The sequence below is a fragment of the Podarcis filfolensis genome, assembly GCF_964270895.1.
Source record: "Podarcis filfolensis genome assembly, chromosome: 4".
NCBI lineage: Eukaryota > Metazoa > Chordata > Lepidosauria > Squamata > Lacertidae > Podarcis > Podarcis filfolensis.
The window spans coordinates 94,293,817-94,312,096 of record NC_139607.1 but is presented as its reverse complement, the minus strand read 5'-3'; the positions used below and the strand labels follow the sequence as shown (position 1 = coordinate 94,312,096).

Below are 18,280 nucleotides of genomic sequence, written 5' to 3'. Positions count from 1 at the left end.
GTGGCGGTGATTTACACACAATGACACACAGACAATTTGGACAATGTGACCCCTCTAACCACTTCAGGTGTGGAGGAGTGACAGGTGCCGGCAAGTCTCCCCTGGCGGCCTTCTAGAAAAAGCATTTTTCACCTCAGAAAAGTGACGGGCAGGTAGTTGCCGACGGGCCAGGTCCACCTCTTGAGTTAATTTGATCTGGCTGCCCAACCAAATTTCAATCAGTGCAGAGTTTAAAAAAGGAAAAGGAGTTCGGCCACATTTTTATGTAACTATGGGGGACCAAAACCCTCAGGTCTGGCCCGCATATGGGGTGGAATGAACCAGCTGCCTTGGGTGGCAAAATCCTGTGGGGCGGCGACCCTGTGGGTGCCCTACCCACCCCGGCAAATTTTTGCTGGAAGCCATCACCACCCAACCCCAGTAAGCGAGGCTTTGGTGGGACGGGCCTCCCTTGAAAATATTTTCCCACTTATGTCTCAATAGGCACACAAGCACCACACACACACACACACACACACACACACACACAACAGAGGATCATATTCCCCACCCCCAGCAACAACAAATATTTATTTGTGCTAGGAAAGTCGGATTCCCCTCCCTGCATAAGTGGTTTAAGATATCTGGATCCCCATACAACAACGTCGTAAACAAATGCAACATTTTGATACCCAAAGCAGTCTGAAATCTCTGTGATTTATTCTAACCTAGGTATTTTTGTGGGGAATGTCCATTTATGGGTGGATGAGGGCAGATGTAGATCTAACCAAGTTGTAATGTGTTTGGAGCAATCACCATTGTGCTTAACTCTGCTACCAGAGAGTAAGAGATCTCTCTTCCAAACATTTCTCTCCGGCAGAAAAGACCATTGAAGTGCAGAAAGCACATCATCTTGGCATGTCCTGGGCATGATTTTAGAAAAGTACCTAGGAATATAAAAAAAAATGCCCTGCTGGATCAGACCAAATGGCCCATCGAGTCCAGGATCCTGTCCCCACAATGGTCAACCAGATGTCAATGGGAAGCCAGACATGAGCACTCCTTCCACTTGAGATGGGCAGCAAGTGGTATTCAGAGCCAAAACACCTCCAATAGTGGAGCCAGAATACAACCATTTTGGCTAGTAGCTGTTATCCTGCAGGCATTTCTCTACTCCTCTTTGCAAGGCATGTTTCATCTGTACAGTCATCAGGTTACAGATGCTTCAGGCTGTGTTTTTTTGGGTTACGGACCGCCAAAACCCAGAAGTACCGGAACGGGTTGCTTCTGGGTTTCGGCGGCCGCGCATGCGCAGAAGCGCTAAATCGCGCATGCACAGAAGCACCAAATCGCAACCTGCACATGCACAGACGCACCGCTGCGGGTTGCGAACGTGCATCCCGCACGGATCACGTTCGCAAGCCGAGCGTCCACTGTAATTTGTGTGTGTGTGTGTGTGGCATCTAGCAATAAAATATCATTTGACAAATAATCCATACACCATGTAAAAAAAAACAACCATCTACATATAGCTCAACAGGCAAGAAGTAATAAACGAGAGAGAACACGCAACGGAGGAAGGGAGAGAAAGCGACGGTTGTCCGCTTGTTGGCTTACCTATGTCTGAAATCTTTATTTCTGACAGAAGAGCAGGAAAGCAAGGAAGAACAAGACAGGAGGAGGAGGAAAGAGAGAGAGAAGAGAGGAGAGAGAGGTTAGCGGCTGAGCTCCGAAGCATTATTAGCAGGCTGAAAACTTGACAGTAACAACCACATTGTACAAGGCAATAATAAATAAAGATTTAGCAAGCCTGACACTGATACATTTCATAATGGAGATTATTTGCCAGAGGAGCTGCCTTATACGTTGCTGCTGCCCATCACTTGGGGGGGGGCGAGGAGAGAAAGTGATCTCCTGGATGCCTTTGGAGTTGCAGCTTAGGTACGGAGGGATGCAGAGCAGTTGTCACGGGGTCCGCGGTTCCCACGGTCGCCTCCGTCTTGAGATGTCGTTTCTCGAGACAGATCTCCCTGGCGCTTTAGGGACGACTCACACAGCCCTCCTTGCACATGGTGGACCGGGTACCTTTCCCCTTTTTCACCGCCGTGTCCTCATGAATGCACAGAACAACTGTGCGAACAGGCCCCATACTGTGAGCATTCGTGTTCGTACCACCGGTCAGCGTGCTTCTTCCATTTTACAGAAAGGCAATTTAGCAGCTGCAGCGTTGCGGCCAACAACGCACGTCAACGTTTTATAAAAAAATGTTTGAGCGAGGCTCAAAAAGCAGCCGCAGGAGAGAGAGAGGGGAGAGCCGCGCTGAGGTTGAGGCTGCTTTTTGTTGCTGTCGTTGTTCCCTAACAAAAGTTACAAACCTTCCCTCGCGGCAAACTTTTCTGAAAACCCGTTTTACAGCCCTCTGGAAAACAGGGGCTCCTATGAAGAAACCACACTGAAATGGCAGTCATCTCCAAGGGAACACGCTTTGAAAAAGGCACAGAGTTTTTAAAAATGTTTGCGCCCTCCAAAAAGCCAGAGTTTCCCCGGATGGCCATTAGCCGAGACCAGCTGTGGGCCTTGAATAATTCCTTGATCCTTGGGTGTTTAAGCACAAAAGAAACAGAAACGGCTTGCTTTCATACCAGAGTATGCCTACTTTGGAGGCAAGGAAGTAAGTTGTTCTTCTGAGGATCTGGGAAAAGATTGGGGGGGGGGGCTGGGCTGGGCAGAATGTTGCCTTTAAAGTGATTGAGACTATTTGCCCACCTAGACCAGTGTTGTCTGCTCTGACTGGCAACAGCTCCCCAGGGTCTTTCTCACACTTGCTGCCTACTTGGAAGGAGTGATGCTGGAGACTGACGCTGGGACCTATTGCACATAGAGCATGTCTCTCCCACTGAACATGGCTCCTTCTTCCCCGATATGATCTCATCTGATTTAGGAATGGCTTTGTAAAGTCTAGACCAGGATTGATCCAGACCAGACCTGAGCTAAGCATAGGCTAGTCCACCCGAGGATTTACAGAGAATTATGGTAGGAAGAGCTGCAGTTTGCATGGAATCATGGGCAAGGAAACTATTCTAAAGCAAACCTCTTTACCCAAAGCAGTCTCAGTCCAGATTTTTTGTTTCTAAGAGTCCCAGGTCCTGAACACCGGATGCTTAATAACACCATATTCAAAGTGGTTTTATACCACTTAATGTGCCTGCAATTTTGTCCCTGCATTATTATTTTTTAAATGCTAACTAAGGAAGCAAACATTAGCTTGAAATTGGGCTGTGGGAAAAGACTGCAACACTTCCTTTCCAGAATTTTTGGATCTTGAGTGCTTAGGAAAGGAAATTTGGAAGTAGGCTCCTGTCTGGTTTGGACTAATTTCTTTAGAAGCACCAGACTCAAAGCGAAGGTAGGCTTGGAACGAACCCTTTCACAATCTCTAGATGTGTGGACATTATGGGTTGCATTAGTGCTACACTAAAGCCACCTTAAGTGTACTACTTGCTCTGCTGGGATGTTGTTGCACAAAGAGAACGCAACAGCAGGTTGCACAAACACTTGTGCAAGGAGTTTCTGTGAAGCACAACTATTGCGCTGGATTCTGCTGCTGCACAATATTAAAACCCAACACTCTATGGCTCAGTGACAGCCCTTGCTTGCGTTTTCGAGACAGTCGCAGGAGTCAAGGACAGATCTTTCTGGCAGCTTCTCAGCGCTGTTGCCGTTCCACTAATATGGGCACAGGGGAAGCACACAGGGGGAGAATTCCTTTCAATGGCATTTCCATTATTTTTGAGGGCAGAAAGCCCACCCTCAAATCCCTAAAGAGGCTTCCTGCCCGCTTCTATGAACTTATTGAACTCAAGCGGGTGCAGAATGCTGCAGCGAGGCTCCTCACGGGGTCCCTGCCATGGGAGCATATTCACCCAGTGCTTTTCCAGCTGCACTGGCTCCCGGTGGAGTACAGGGTCAGGTTTAAGGTGCTGGTCTTAACCTTTAAAGCCCTTCATGGCCTAGGACCCTCGTACCTACGGGACCGCCTCTCCCGGTCTGCCCCACGGAGAGCCTCAAGGTCCATAAACAGCAACACCCTAGTGGTCCTGGGCCCTAAGGAAGTTAGATTAGCCTCAACCAGAGCCAGGGCCTTTTCAACACTGGCTCCGGCCTGGTGGAACGCTCTGTCTCATGAGGCCAGGGCTCTGCAGGATCTGATTTCTTTCCGCAGGGCCTGTAAGACAGAGTTGTTCCGCTTGGAGCCAATTTGATTCCCCCCCCCTTTATTTTTTCTGTTCCTTCTCCTCCTGCGATAAGGCTACATTTTAATATTTTGATGTTTCAATATTTTAATGTTGTATTTTAATCTTGTTTTTAAGTTGTATTCATTCAACTTGTTTTTATTATTGCTTGTTAGCCGCCCTGAGCCCGGCCTTGGCTGGGGAGGGTGGGGTATAAATAAAAATTATTATTATTATTATTATTATTATTATGATCTGCAGAGCTCTCCATTGGCTTGCACTGTCCCTTCCAACTTGTCCCTGTTCTGCAAGGAGTTGATAGGACGGCCAAGAAGAAGAAGGCAGCTTCAGGAAGGTTTGGGACCTATAAATCACAGCTAACTTGCTGTCCTACTTATGAATGACTCTCTAATGTTCCCATTACCCCTGCTACCCTTCCAATATTAGACATTTCCTTGGGGCTGCATGTTAATTTTGCAGCGTGCTCAGCTTCTCAGGCAAAACCTTCCCTGTGCCCCATTTGCCCTGTCCGTCCTTTCATTGCAAAGTTTTGCTCTCACTTAGCTACTGGATCCCATAATAGTCGGAGCTCAAGCTGGCTATCAGAACTGGGGGGCTTGTGGAACTGGCTCTTTGCAGATTTTGAATGTGCAGGCTGTGTTGTCACAGTCCCTCGGATTCTGCACTTCTCTGGATTTTAGGATAAAATACGTTTAGAAATGCACATTTCGAGAGAGGGAGAAAATATGCATTTAAAACATGGATTTTTGTTTGGGTTGCTTAAAAGAAAAATCATAGTTTAGCATAAAAATGAGATGAAATGGACCCAGTACGTTTCCAAGCACAATTCATAGTGTTGGTGCTGACCTTTAAAGCCCTAAATGGCCTCGGTCCAGTATATCTGAAGGAGTGTCTCCACCCCCATCGTTCTGCCCGGACACTGAGGTCCAGTGCCGAGGGCCTTCTGGTGGTTCCCTCACTTTGAGAAGTCAAGTTACAGGGAACCAGGCAGAGGGCCTTCTCAGTAGTGGCACCCGCCCTGTGGAACGCCCTCCCACCAGATGTCAAAGAGAAGAACAACTACCAGACTTTTAGAAGACATCTGAAGCCAGCCCTGTTTAGGGAAGCTTTTAATGTTTGATGCATTACGGTATATTAATATTTTGTTGGAAGCCACCCAGAGTGGCTGGGGAAGCCCAGCCAGATGGGCGGGGTATAAATAATAAATTATTATTATTATATAATGGCTGCACAAATTCAAAAGAGACACAGTAATAGACAGATCTATCCCCTCCTAACCTTAATTCCAGTACGTTGGTGACGTTTCCGGAGGGGAAGATTCTACGGATGTAGTTGAAGTCCCCGACGTAAAGGCTTCCGTCCGAGCCGCAAGTCAAGGCAACAGGAGCCAGAAGCTTGTTCCCATCGGCAAGGCCATTGCAACTGGGGCAGGATATGCTCCTCCTGCGGCCGTTCCCCATGATGCTCCCTATGACAGGTGGTTGCTGGGAGATGAACTGGTTCTCCCCATTTCCTTTGTGCAGGATACCTGGAGAGCAACAGAATGCAAAACAGAGAGAGGGTGACTCTACTGCGAAGGGTTTGTTCACAAACCGGAACAGCCACTTCTGGGTTTGCGGCATTCGGGAGCCAAAACGTTCAAGAACGAGGCTCTTAGAAAACCAAGGTACGACTGTAATAATAGTACTTTTTAATTAAACATCTTTAAAAACACAACCAATTTTGACCAAGTCAAAAGGCAACATGATATCATGGGTGATCCTTCAAAAATCTCATTTTTAGTACCTTCTGCTCCCCTGTCAAGGTCAGGAGCCTCTATTGGCCCACTCTAGTTATGTGTTGGGACGCGGGTGGCGCTGTGGGTTAAACAACAGGGCCTAGGACTTGCCGATCAGAAGGTCGGCGGTTCGAATCCCCGCGACGGGGTGAGCTCCCGTTGCTTGGTCCCTGCTCCTGCCAACCTAGCAGTTTGAAACCATGTCAAAGTGCAAGTAGATAAATAGGTACAGCTCCAGCGAGAAGGTAAAAGGCGTTTCCGTGTGCTGCTCTGGTTCGCCAGAAGCGGCTTAGTCATGCTGGCCACATGACCTGGAAGCTGTATGCCGGCTCCCTCGGCCAGTAAAGCAAGATGAGCACCGCAACCCCAGAGTCGGCCACGACTGGACCTAATGGTCAGGGGTACCTTTACCTTTTTAAATTTTGTGTTGGTGAGCCACCAGCCACGCAGGAAACAACTGCTCTGCTAGATCTCCCAGCACAGGTCCCTTGCTGTCCCCCTGAGATCTACCTCCCTCTAGTCCTGCTCAGGCATCTTTGCAATGCAGCTCCTTTAAAGGACGCACCTGCGTGTCATGAGCAGAGGAAATCCAGGGAATTTTAGGCTGGCCACCCCCAGTCTGCGTGCCTGGATTTCCTCCGCTCATCCCAGACGCACCGGAATTCAAACGCTTGCTCTAGAAGGACGGTGGCACTCGGGGCAATCTCTGCCAGAAGGAAAACGCTTGCAAGGGATTTGCAGAGTCCAGTCGCTCCCCGCATGCACACCCAAAGAGGTTGGCACCATATGTAGGTTGCAATAAATAATTTGTTAGCAATGTATGTGTGCGCGCACACTTTGTGTGTGCGCCCCCCTCTCTCGTTTGGGCTGAATTATTAATGGCGATCAAGCTACCGCTTGCCGTGCAACTGTGTCAACCCCTGTGCTATTTTTATTATTTGCAAGTTGGGGCGGCGTGGGGAGGAGGAAACTGGGGCCAAGAAGACCGACGCACCGCTCTGGATGTTGAGGGCGTGGTGCTTGTCAAGAGACCATCCTCCGAGTTTGGAAGCATCAATCTCGTAACCTTGAAGCACCGCCGTTCGCTTCTCCCACAGGATCAGGTCCGGACACGATTCGTATTCATAGCCCACCGAAACTGGGAGGGAGAGACAGAGAAAAATGGAGACCAGCAGCTTAATGGCCTTAGAAGTGCACGCTCAGCATAGAACAGAGGTTTCTAATTGGGTGGCCGGGTTGGCGAGAAGGGGATTTCTGCAGGCTACAGCAGCTACTTATTTAAAACATCGTCACATCCATGCAGAACATCCTTCTTTAAAGGCTACGGAGCATTATAAAAAAGGTCAGCGTAGTAATAGGTGTTGAACAAATGCGCTAATGATTTTAAAATGGCCGGATCAGGGATGTGTTTATTAGACACGGAACGCTCAAGGTCTTCCGATTTGCATTTTGTGCTTTTTTTTCTGCTTTAGTGGGCAGAGATGTCCACTGATGCAGGACGGGAGGGAAAAGAACTAAACGCAGAAAGAGAACATGCTGTGTTTTAGGACAATCCACATGTACCGTATTTTTCGCTCTATAAGACTCACCAGACCACAAGACGCACCTAGTTTTTGGAGGAGGAAAACAAGAAAAAAAATATTCTGAATCTCAGAACAGCAAGAGGGATCGCTGCGCAGTGAAAGCAGCAATCCCTCTTGCTGTTCTGGCTTCTGGGATAGCTGCACAGCCTGCATTCGCTCCATAAGACGCACACACATTTCCCTTTACTTTTTAGGAGGGAAAAAGTTGAGTCTTATAGAGCAAAAAATACGGTAGATTAAGCAGGTGAGCAGCGAGTGAGGGAAAGCTCCTTACTCCCTCTCTCTCAGGGCCTGGAGGCTGATGTTTGTCTGGGGGCAACAGAAGGTACCCCAGTTATGGAGTGTAAGGAAAGAAGGAAGTTGCTGCAGGATCAGGCCCAAGGCAGATCTAGCCCGGTATCTTGTTATCATAGTGGCCAGTCACATGCTCCCTACCTGCAGTTCCCAGCAAATGGTAAAAAAATGCAGGCTGAGCAATACTCCTTGCTCTGCCCATGATAATTGCTTAAGTCGTGGATGTAGGCTGGCTCAGCTTTTCCACTTGGAAGGGAGGAAGCAACTAAGATTCTCCAGCCCACTCCCGTTCTCCAACTTAATGGGGCCGGGACTGTCACCATCAACAACAACCTTTCCCTCCTGCCGTCACAGAAACCCTGGAAGTGACTTACACCAGACGTTTAAAAGCAATCAGCCCTCCCCAAAACCAAGCCAAGCAAAGCATAAAAGAAGAACAAGGAGCAGCAGATTAAAAAGAATAAATCATACACCCAAAAGAGCCAGGGGAAAAATACCGTATTTTTCGCTCTATAAGACGCACCAGATCACAAGACGCACCTAGTTTTTGGAGGAGGAAAACAAGAATTTTTTTTTCTGAATCTCAGAAGCCAGAACAGCAAGAGGGTCGCTACGCAGTGAAAGCAGCAATCCCTCTTGCTGTTCTGGCTTCTGGGATAGCTGCGCAGCCTGCGTTCGCTCCATAAGACGCACACACATTTCCCCTTACTTTTTAGGAGGGGGAAAGTGAGACTTATAGAGCAAAAAATACGGCAATAATAATAATAATGAGTTATGAGCTGGGCCGAAGGCATGCAAAACATAAAACGGTATTTAGAAGTGCCAAGAAATCGACAAGGTGGAAGCTGGGTGGATGTCCTGGGGCAAGGAGTTCCACAGATCAGGAGCAGCGCCGGCAAAAGCCCTCTAGCGCAGGCATAGGCAAACTCGGCCCTCCAGATGTTTTGAGACTACAATTCCCATCATCCTTGACCACTGGTCCTGTTAGCTAGGGATGATGGGAGTTGTAGTCCCAAAACATCTGGAGGGCCGAGTTTGCCTATGCCTGCTCTAGTGTGTTTGTCTGCCAGATGGTATTTGGAGGTGCAAAAGGGCATCGGCCAATTGAATGGATGGGCAAGCTCATGTGATAGGGGATGGAGAGTGAAGTCTTACCAAAGGCCTCCGATAACCCATACACCTTCTGGTTGTAGACGTCAGTCTTGTCCCAGATGAAGTAGTAGGAGAGATCCGGGGCGGCAGCGAACCACTTCCTGAACAGGCGTCCCTCTACGGCTACCATGAGATGGACTTTCATGAGGTTGAACGGGATGGTAGGATGGGTCAAGCTGATCCTCAGGACCGATTTGTAGCCGGGCGTACGGCTGCTCAAGTAACTCAGCTTGATTTTGCTGCCCGAGATTTTAATCTCTTCTTGCAAGGCCTGGAAAAAAGCATCACGCCAAAGTGTGTTATTATATCACATACCGAGCAGGAAAAGAAACATACGCAGGGCTGCGATTTATGAGATGTTTATGTGCGTTTCTTAAAAAGAAGAAGAAAGAAAACTGATTTCATGGATAGAACTCTGGTTTTATACACCCACGTAAGACACACCGATAAGTAAAAATAATTTATAGGCTTGTTTTTCGAAGCTAAGAGATGCACATCACTCTCAGGCTGCAATCTTATCCAGCCATACCTTGAACTCAGCAGGACTTCTTAGTTGGTATAAACAAAACTGTGATATCATTATTATCAACATGCCCTTCACTCTAAGGTCCCACAAAGGGTTGCAACAATTTAAAAGACAGCATAAAGGTTTTAAAAACATACAATTGCAAAAATTACAATTATATTTACAAAAAAACCATGATGGCACCATGAATCATAATGGATGTCTTTATTTGCATGAACACACACAACAGATCTAACAGCGTCCCTGTGATCAGCGGGGAATTTTGTTCCAGTAACCTGAAGATCCAGAAGCATTTGTTTTCGTTTGTTCAAGGCTTCGAGATTTCTTGAGGACAATGCTCCTTCTACAAGGTGAGCTTGTTTTCTCCTGCTCTGGAGGGTAGGACGCGAACCGATGGCTTCAAGCTACAAGAAAGGAGATCCAAAACGAAAACCAGGAAGGACTTTCTGACAGTAAGAGCTGTTTGACAGTGAAATGGTCTTCCCCGACAGGTGGTTCAGGACCCTAAGGAATTGTTGTTGTTGTTTAGTCGTTTAGTCGTGTCCGACTCTTCGTGGCCCCATGGACCAGAGCACGCCAGGCACTCCTGTCTTCTACTGCCTCCCGCAGTTTGGTCAGACTCATGCTGGTAGCTTCGAGAACACTGTCCCACCATCTCGTCCTCTGTCGTCCCCTTCTCCTTGTGATCTTTCCCAACATCAGGGTCTTTTCCAGGGAGTCTTCTCTTCTCATGAGGTGGCCAAAGTATTGGAGCCTCAGCTTCAGGATCTGTCCTTCCAGTGAGCACTCAGGGCTGATTTCCTTCAGAATGGATGGGTTTGATCTTCTTGCAGTCCATGGGACTCTCAAGAGTCTCCTCCAGCATCATCATTCAAAAGCATCCATTCTTCGGCGATCAGCCTTCTTGATGGTCCAGCTCTCACTTCCATACATCACTACTGGGAAAACCATGGCTTTAACTATACGGACGTTTGTTGGCAGATCTTTGCTGGCAAAGATCCTCCTTCATGCATCACTGCCTTGCCGTGGCAAAGGGGCTTGAATAACTCAGAGAAGCTATGAGCTATTCTGTGCAGGGCCACCCAAGATGGACAGGTCATAGTGGAGAGTTTTGACCAAACGTGATCCACCTGGAGCAGGAACTGGCAAGCCACTCCAGTATCCCTGCCCAAAAAGCTCCATGGACAAAGTCAACAGTCCTAAGGAATAAACCTACACAAATCTGGAGTGGAGTCCCTGAGGCTTTTGGACGGCGTCTTGTATGCTTCCTTCCGGCAACTCCTGCAGCCAAACTGGTGCCAAACGTCTTGCTCTGCTTTCTTTTGGACCACATCAACGAGGCCGAGGGGGTGTGTGTCTTGTCATCTGGGCAGCCCAGGACCTCAATAAACACTCCAGGGATATCACGTCGGTGCCACTAACACAGCAGTTTAACTTCGCCCCCCCCCCCGAGGCACACTCTGTTGTCTCTCGGGACAGACGGATGCCAACGAAAAGGATTGCCGCAGCAAACATTTCTATTTGATCAGAAGGCAGACAGGGTAGCCAATGCACTGCTCTCCAAATGGTACCGGGACTTCTAACTCCCATTATCCCTAGTCAGCATGGCCAACGGTCTGGGCTGATGGGTGTTGTAGTCCAATCACATCGGGAGGGCACCAAGTTGGCTATCTCTGGTGCACATTTCCAATGCAGGGTCTTAGATTATATGTGTGTGTGTGGGTGTGTGGGAGAGGATACATTGCAAAAAGTTAGGCAATCACTGGTGACTCAGGAATAATTGATGCTTCACACAGCATGACCCATTGATAGAAAATGCCTTTTCTTACATAGTGCCGGCTGTGTGATACATATGCGTAACTGAGAAAGAAATAAAACAATGTCTTTCCCCCCTTTTGAGCTATTGTTTTTTTTCTTTTTTAAAAATAATTTTAATTAAATTTTCCATTTTAACAATTCAATCCAATCACATTAAATATTCCAAATTATAAAAATACGTATCATATGAGCTATTGTTTTTTCATGCATTCAGATTCATGTAAACTTGAGCAATTCATTGATTAGTCGACTTAAATCTCATATATTTTATCAACGGAGATTTCTTTGATTAGGCAAATCCTACCAGTTGTTTTGTTTTTTTAATATTAATTTTTCATCTGTCCCCCAAGCCACTTTAAATTGTGAAAATAAATAAATAATTTAAAAAAGGGTTGCTTTGAGCCACTAGCAAGGACCCAAAATATTTCCCCGAAGTGATAATTTATAAACCCGGAGCTTTTTTGCATCTCTTGACAAACTGATAGACCTGGAAAGTTAATAGTGCCGGTTTCCTTGATCTCATACATATTTACTTTCCCCGAATGCAGCTTTTTCAATTTACATAGCTTGCTGGGTATGAGGCGAAGAAACAACAGAACTGGGAAAAGCCAGGGACTTGTCTTTTTTTATTTTTTAAACTTATTTTACAAGCTTATCTGCCAGGCATGCTGGAATCCAACGCAGCCAGTTACAAGCCGAGGAAGGGGAGGTGGCCCTTTAATGCAATCTGTCTTCGCACGGAGAGAAAGCGTTGTTTGCAACATCTTGCCCTGATGCTGTGTTATAAAATTATTGCTTCGCTCTGCTGTGGCCCATCTTCCTTGCCCGACTGCCATGTCTCGTAGCAAAGGTCAGTTGTGGGAGAAAGCAAAGAGCAGCAAAACGATGGGAGGAATTCCAAAATGGCAGCACTTTGGAACACACATGGTCATTCCTCCTCTGGTCGCCGCTGCGGATACACTATCTTGACTGCCTGTCGTCAGGTGCCGTGGCAGAGTTTGGGCTTTAATATTTCTGTGACAAAATTCAGTGCCCCCCTTGCCTCTTGCCTTCCACTGTTCATCATTGCTGCAGCATCCCCCTCTCAGCTCGGTGCCCAGTGCAGGTGAACCACCTAAATCTACCTCTGCCAGGCACTGACACGGGTGGTGCTGTGGTCTAAACCACTGGGATTCTCGGGCTTGCCGATCAGAAGGTCAGTGGTTCAAATCCCCGTGACAGAGTGAGCTCCCGTTGCTCTGTCCCAGCTCCTGCCAACCTAACAGTTTGAAAGCACACCAGTGCAAGTAGATAAATAGGTACCACTCCGGCGGGAAGGTAAACGGCGTTTCCATGTATTCTGGTTTCCGTCACGGTGTTTCGTTGCGCCAGAAGTGGTTTAGTCCTGCTGGCCACATGACCCGGAAAGCTGTCTGTGGACAAACGCCAGCTCTCTCGGCCTGAAAGCGAGATGAGTGCTGCAACCCCACAGTCGCCTTTGACTGGACTTAACCATCCAGGCATCCTTTACCTTTACCTTTTCACCTAGTCAAACAGTCCTCTCTTCTAACTGAAGGAGTTACGTGGGTAGGTTTCTCCCTAGAGTTGGCCTGCCTGCCACCCACCCACACCCACACCCAGTAGGTTCTCCTCACTTAGGGACACGGGTGGCGCAGTGGACTAAAGCACTCAGCCTCTTGGGCTTGCCGATCAAAAGGTCGGCGGTTCGAATCCCCACGACAGAGTGAGCTCCCGTTGCTCTGTCCCAGCTCCTGCCAACCTAGCAGTTTGAAAGCACACCAGTGCAAGTAGATAAATAGGTACCACTGCGGTGGGAAGGTAAACGGCGTTTCCATGTGCTCTGGTTTTCATTGCGCCAGAAGCGGTTTAGTCCTGCCGGCCACATGACCTGGAAAGCTGTCTGTGGACAACTGCCGGCTTCCTTGGCCTGAAAAGTGAGATGAGTGCCACAACCCCACAGTCGCCTATGACTGAACTTAACTGCCCAGGGGTCCTTTACCTTTTACCTGTCTACCACATGGCAGGGTTGAGGTTGCCAGCCTTCATGCCATGTCTGCAGATATCTTTGTAATAAATAATAATAATAATAATAATAATAATAATAATAATAATAATAATAATAAATAAATTATTTGTACCCCGCCCATCTGGCTGGGTTTCCCCAGCCACTCTGGGCAGCTTCCAACAAATATTAAAAATACGTCAAAATGTCACACATTAAAAACTTCTCTGAACAGTGCTGCCTTCAGATGTATTCTAAATGTCAGGTAGTTGTTTATCTCTTTGACATCTGATGGGAGGGCGTTCCACAGGGCGGGCGCCACTACCGAGAAGGCCCTCTGCCTCGTTCCCTGTAACTTGGCTTCTCACAGTGAGGGAACCGCCAGAAGGCCCTCGGAGCTGGACCTCAGTGTTCGGGCAGAAAGATGGGGATGGAGACGCTCCTTCAGGTACACTGGGCCGAGGCCTTTTAGGGCTTTAAAGGTCAACACCAACACTTTGAATTGTGCTCGGAAATGTACAGAGTTGGTCTGCCAACAGGTCTGGTGCCTGAAGCCAGCTCCTTGGGGATCCTGCCATTTTCTATTTTGTGGACACGACCAAGTCAGGCGCTGTGGCATGAGTGCGAACATGCTGGTAACATGGGCTTGGGAGAGCACATCTATGCTTGAGACTCTGTTCTGCCACGTGATGCCCAAAATCTCCCTGATGCAGCCCATTTAGAAGGTGCTGAGGTGCCGCTCCTAACGTTTTTAAGTTGCCCAGCATTCTCTTCCATAAAGCAGCATTCTCTTCTTCTTCTTCATTTATTATTTATTTATACTGCCCAGAAATATACATTTCACTGCTTTTACAACCATTTTAACATTTTAAAACTTGACTTCCTTCCCCCTCTTTCTGCGGTTCCTTAACTTTTATTTTTAATACGTTCTGCATATCCAAATTACCTTAACTTACTCATTTATTTATCTTCTTTAAATATATACTCTCATGTAGCTGCAGGTTATTACAATATACCAGCCAGTGTTTTCATCTGTTTGCAATTTATCTGTAAATATTCAACAAACCATTTCCATTCTTTTATAGAAAGTTTGTTATCTTCATTTCTCATTCTTCTGGTATGTTTCGGCATTTCTGCATATTCCATAAGTTTTTGTATCCATTCTTCCTTAACCGGGACTACTACTTCTTTCCATTTTTGAGCAAGTAACTTTCTTTGCCGCTGTCGTCGCATACGTGAATAAATTCTTATACAATCTAGGTAGTTCTATCCCTACAATTCCCAAGGGATAAAGGTAAAGGGACAGCTGACCATTAGGTCCAGTTTTGGCCAACTCTGGGGTAGCAGCGCTCATCTCGCTTTTTTGGCTGAGGGAGCCGGCGTACAGCTTCCAGGTCATGTGGCCAGCATGACTAAGCCGCTCTGGTGAACCAGAGCAGTGCACGGAAACGCCGTTTACCTTTCTGCTGGAGCGGTACCTATTTATCTACTTGCACTTTGACATGGTTTCAAACTGGTAGGTTGGCAGGAGCACGGACCGAGCAACGGGAGCTCACCCCGTCACGGGGATTCGAACCGCCAACCTTCTGATCAGCAAGTCCTAGGCTCTGTGGTTTAACCCACAGCGCCACCCGCGTTCTTCCCAAGGGATAGGCTTCTTATAAAGCAGCATTCTCAACCCATAAGCTAGGTCGGTTTCACACTGGGATCTCCCTCTGTTTCTGAAAAATCTCACCCCATTGCTCCTTTCACCCAGTGGCTGCTGAGCATGAACAGGAGGTAGAAAAGGCAATGCAAGATGCCAGATAATCTGGATTCCTTTTGCCTGCTTTATTTCCTGTCTCTGCACGCTGCAAAGCCTTGAGTGATAATTTCCGAGTCCCTTTCCTTCCTTCCCATCGAATTGTAAATAACATAGCTCTGGGAGTGAGGGTTTTTTTCCCCTCCTTCTCCCCAGCAGAGACAATTGCAGATTGTCTTCGCTGGTGACTGTTGTTAACCGGCGTTTCCCTGCCAGTCGATCAGATATGGGCAGAAACAAATAATGGCGACGTGAGCGGCAAGCTTTAAATATCAAAAATATGCAAATGTCTATGCAAATTAGTCCGAGACCCAGAGGGGAAGTAAGCATTTGTGCAGAGAGAAGTGTGTGTGTGTATTTGTATAAGGAGGGGAAAGGCCATGCGTATTTTGCATGAGTAACACAGGAACCTGGTTTTTTACGAGTCAAAACCGGCTGGTGCATCTAGCCCAGTTCTGCCAGGTTTCAGGCAGGAATCTTTCAAAACCTTATGCAAGGATATCAGGGATTGGAAATAGGAACTTCTGCATGCAAAGCGTGGACACAACTCTCCCAAATGCTAAAATCCTGCCCCTTTTTAGATGCCTTTTAAAAAGTTGAAACAAACAAACAAAAATATTCCTTCCAGTAGCACCTTAGAGACCAGCTAAATTTGTTATTGGTATGAGCTTTCGTGTGCATGCACACTTCTTCAGATTAAAAAAGTTGTATGCAACAGGGAGGAAGGGAATGCTATGTGAGTGGCTGTTGAACCCTCTCTTTGATGGCATTGGTCTATTAAAGATTCTCCCCAGTTGGTTTTCTGTCGTTTAAGGAAAGGGCATTGTCCCCCTGTATCTTTTTCCCCTCTCGGGAGAAAATGGCAGCTGAGGAGGAGGATTTTGAATAGACAAATTGGGGGCAAGGGAAATGTTACCCTTGCCTGCCCCCCCTCCAAACACATTGGTTCTCAAGTCTACCATCTGTGGCTGCTTTGCATTTAGCAGTGCCTGCCCAGCAAATAAACTACAGCGGTACCTTGGTTCTCAAACGCCTTGGTACTCAAACAGCTTGGAGCCCAAACACTGCAAACCCAGAAGTAAGTATTCCGGTTTGCGAACTTTTTTCAGAAGCCGAACGTGCTTTGTTTTGAGTGTTATGCTTCCGTTTTGAGTGTCTGTCTGTTTTTACTATTTTGCGTTTTTGTTTTTGCGGCTCTTTTTGCTTTGTTTTTGTGGCTGTGTGGAACCCAGTTCAGCTACTGATTGATTGTGTGACTGCAGTACATTGTTTATTGCTTCCATTTTATGGATCAATGGTCTTGTCAGATAGAAAAACTCGTGTTAAATTGCTGTTTTAGGTGGTATCTGAAGAAGTGTGCATGCACACGAAAGCTTATACCCAGAACAAACTTAGTTGGTCTCTAAGGTGCTACTGGACTATTTTTTAATTTTTTATTTCGACTGCGTCAGACCAACATGGCTACCTATCTGAATATAGAATGCTATTTTAGGTGTTGTTTCTAAAAGTCTAGAACGGATTAATCCATTTTGCATTACTTTCTAGGGGAAAGTGCGCCTTGGTTTGGGAATGCTTTTGGTTTTGGAACCGACTTCCGGAACAGATTAAGTTTGAGAACCAAGGTACCACTGTACATGCAACATGTAGTTTGGCCATTTCACAAGCAAAGGCATTTATAATTTTTCATATATATATATATATATATATATATATATACACACACACACACACACACACACACACACACACACACACACACACACGTATTTTTCGCTCCATAGGACGCACCTGACCATAGGGCGCACCTAGTTTTTAGAGGAGGAAAATACGGAAAAAAATATTCTGAATCAAATGTTGCACTAAACTATTTAAAGCAGCAAAGCGGGTGGCTCCTGTCCGCTTTGCTGCTTTAAATCGAGCCTCAGAGGAGGGTAGGAAGGGGAACCATGGCTTATCTAAGTCCAGTTAATAATGCTGAGCCTGACTTACGGCCATCGAGATTAGCCTGGCCGTCTCAGTGGAAATCTGGGGAGGCTGAGGTGGACTTTCCAGTGGTCAAAGTGTGGTTGTGTCTTCCTGCCCGGCATCTATTTCCTGCCGTCTTTACCCCCTGCACCCCCGCACCCTGCTTCGAGGGAAGGCAGCGGAGCCATGGATCCTCTGCTCGCAACTGCAGTGGATTCCCTCCACTTTGAAGCAGGAAAGTGGGAGAGGAGCTGCTTACACGAGTGTAAGCTGCTCCCCTCCCACTTTCCTGCTTCAAAGCAATCACGGAGGAGGGAATCTGCTGCAGCCGTCACGGAGGATCCATGGTCCCCTTCCTTCCCTCCTTCGTAGTTGTTTTGAAGCAGGAAAGTGGGAGAGGAGCTGCTTACACGAGTGTAAGCTGCACCCCTCCCACTTTCCTGCTTCAAAGCAATCACGGAGGAGGGACTCCGCTGCAGCCGTCAGCAGCGGAGGATCCATGGTCCCCTTCCTTCCCTCCTCCGTAGTTGCTTTGAAGCAGGAAAGTGGGAGAGGAGCTGCTTACACTTTGCCGCTTCAAAGGGAGCCCGGGAGGAGGGAATCTGCTGCAGCTTCCCCCACCTCCCGCAGAAGCCGCGCGCTCTTTAACGGGGCTGCGCGGCTTCTCCTGGCTTTTCTGGGAGGTGGGGGGATTTTCCCACCTCGTAGAAAAGCCCGCAGGAGCCGCGCAGCCTTTAAAGAGCGCGCCGCTCTTGGGGGCTTTTCCCCGAGGAGGGAGAAGGGATTATGCGGCCAGTCAGTCCCTTCTCCCTCCTGGGGAAAAGCCCGCAAGGGCGCATGAAGCTTGTGTGCGGCTCTTGGGGGCTTTTCCCGCCTGCCTCCCCCCTGCATTCGCTCCATAGGACGCACACACATTTTCCCTTGCTTTTTAGGAGGGAAAAAGTGCGTCCTATGGTGCGAAAAATACAGTGTGTGTGTGTGTGTGTGTGTGTGTGTGTGTGTGTGTATATATTATGGTCCTTATTACGGTCCAGAGACCCAACAAATCGTTACAAAGCAATGCACAATTCAGACAGCCTACCTTCAGACAGCCAGGTTAAACAAGCATTTTGTTCAGACTTAAAGATAGA

At 47.4% G+C, this 18,280-nt stretch overlaps 1 protein-coding gene across 14 annotated transcripts in view; it reads right to left on the bottom strand.

Annotated features, from left to right (window-relative positions):
- The window catches only part of TENM4 (teneurin transmembrane protein 4), a 645,582-nt gene that overhangs the window by 52,156 nt on the left and 575,146 nt on the right, over positions 1 to 18,280 (bottom strand). For 10 of the 14 annotated variants that reach the window (XM_083609383.1, XM_083609393.1, XM_083609391.1 and 7 more), the window contains 4 exons: positions 9,042 to 9,309; positions 7,004 to 7,147; positions 5,511 to 5,760; positions 1,597 to 1,617 (listed from right to left, as the gene is read on the bottom strand). In XM_083609383.1, the coding sequence (XP_083465509.1) occupies positions 1,597 to 1,617; positions 5,511 to 5,760; positions 7,004 to 7,147; positions 9,042 to 9,309 (683 nt within the window). The remainder of the gene's footprint in view (positions 1 to 1,596; positions 1,618 to 5,510; positions 5,761 to 7,003; positions 7,148 to 9,041; positions 9,310 to 18,280) is intronic. The other 4 variants (XM_083609392.1, XM_083609395.1, XM_083609396.1 and 1 more) reach the window with 1 other exon arrangement.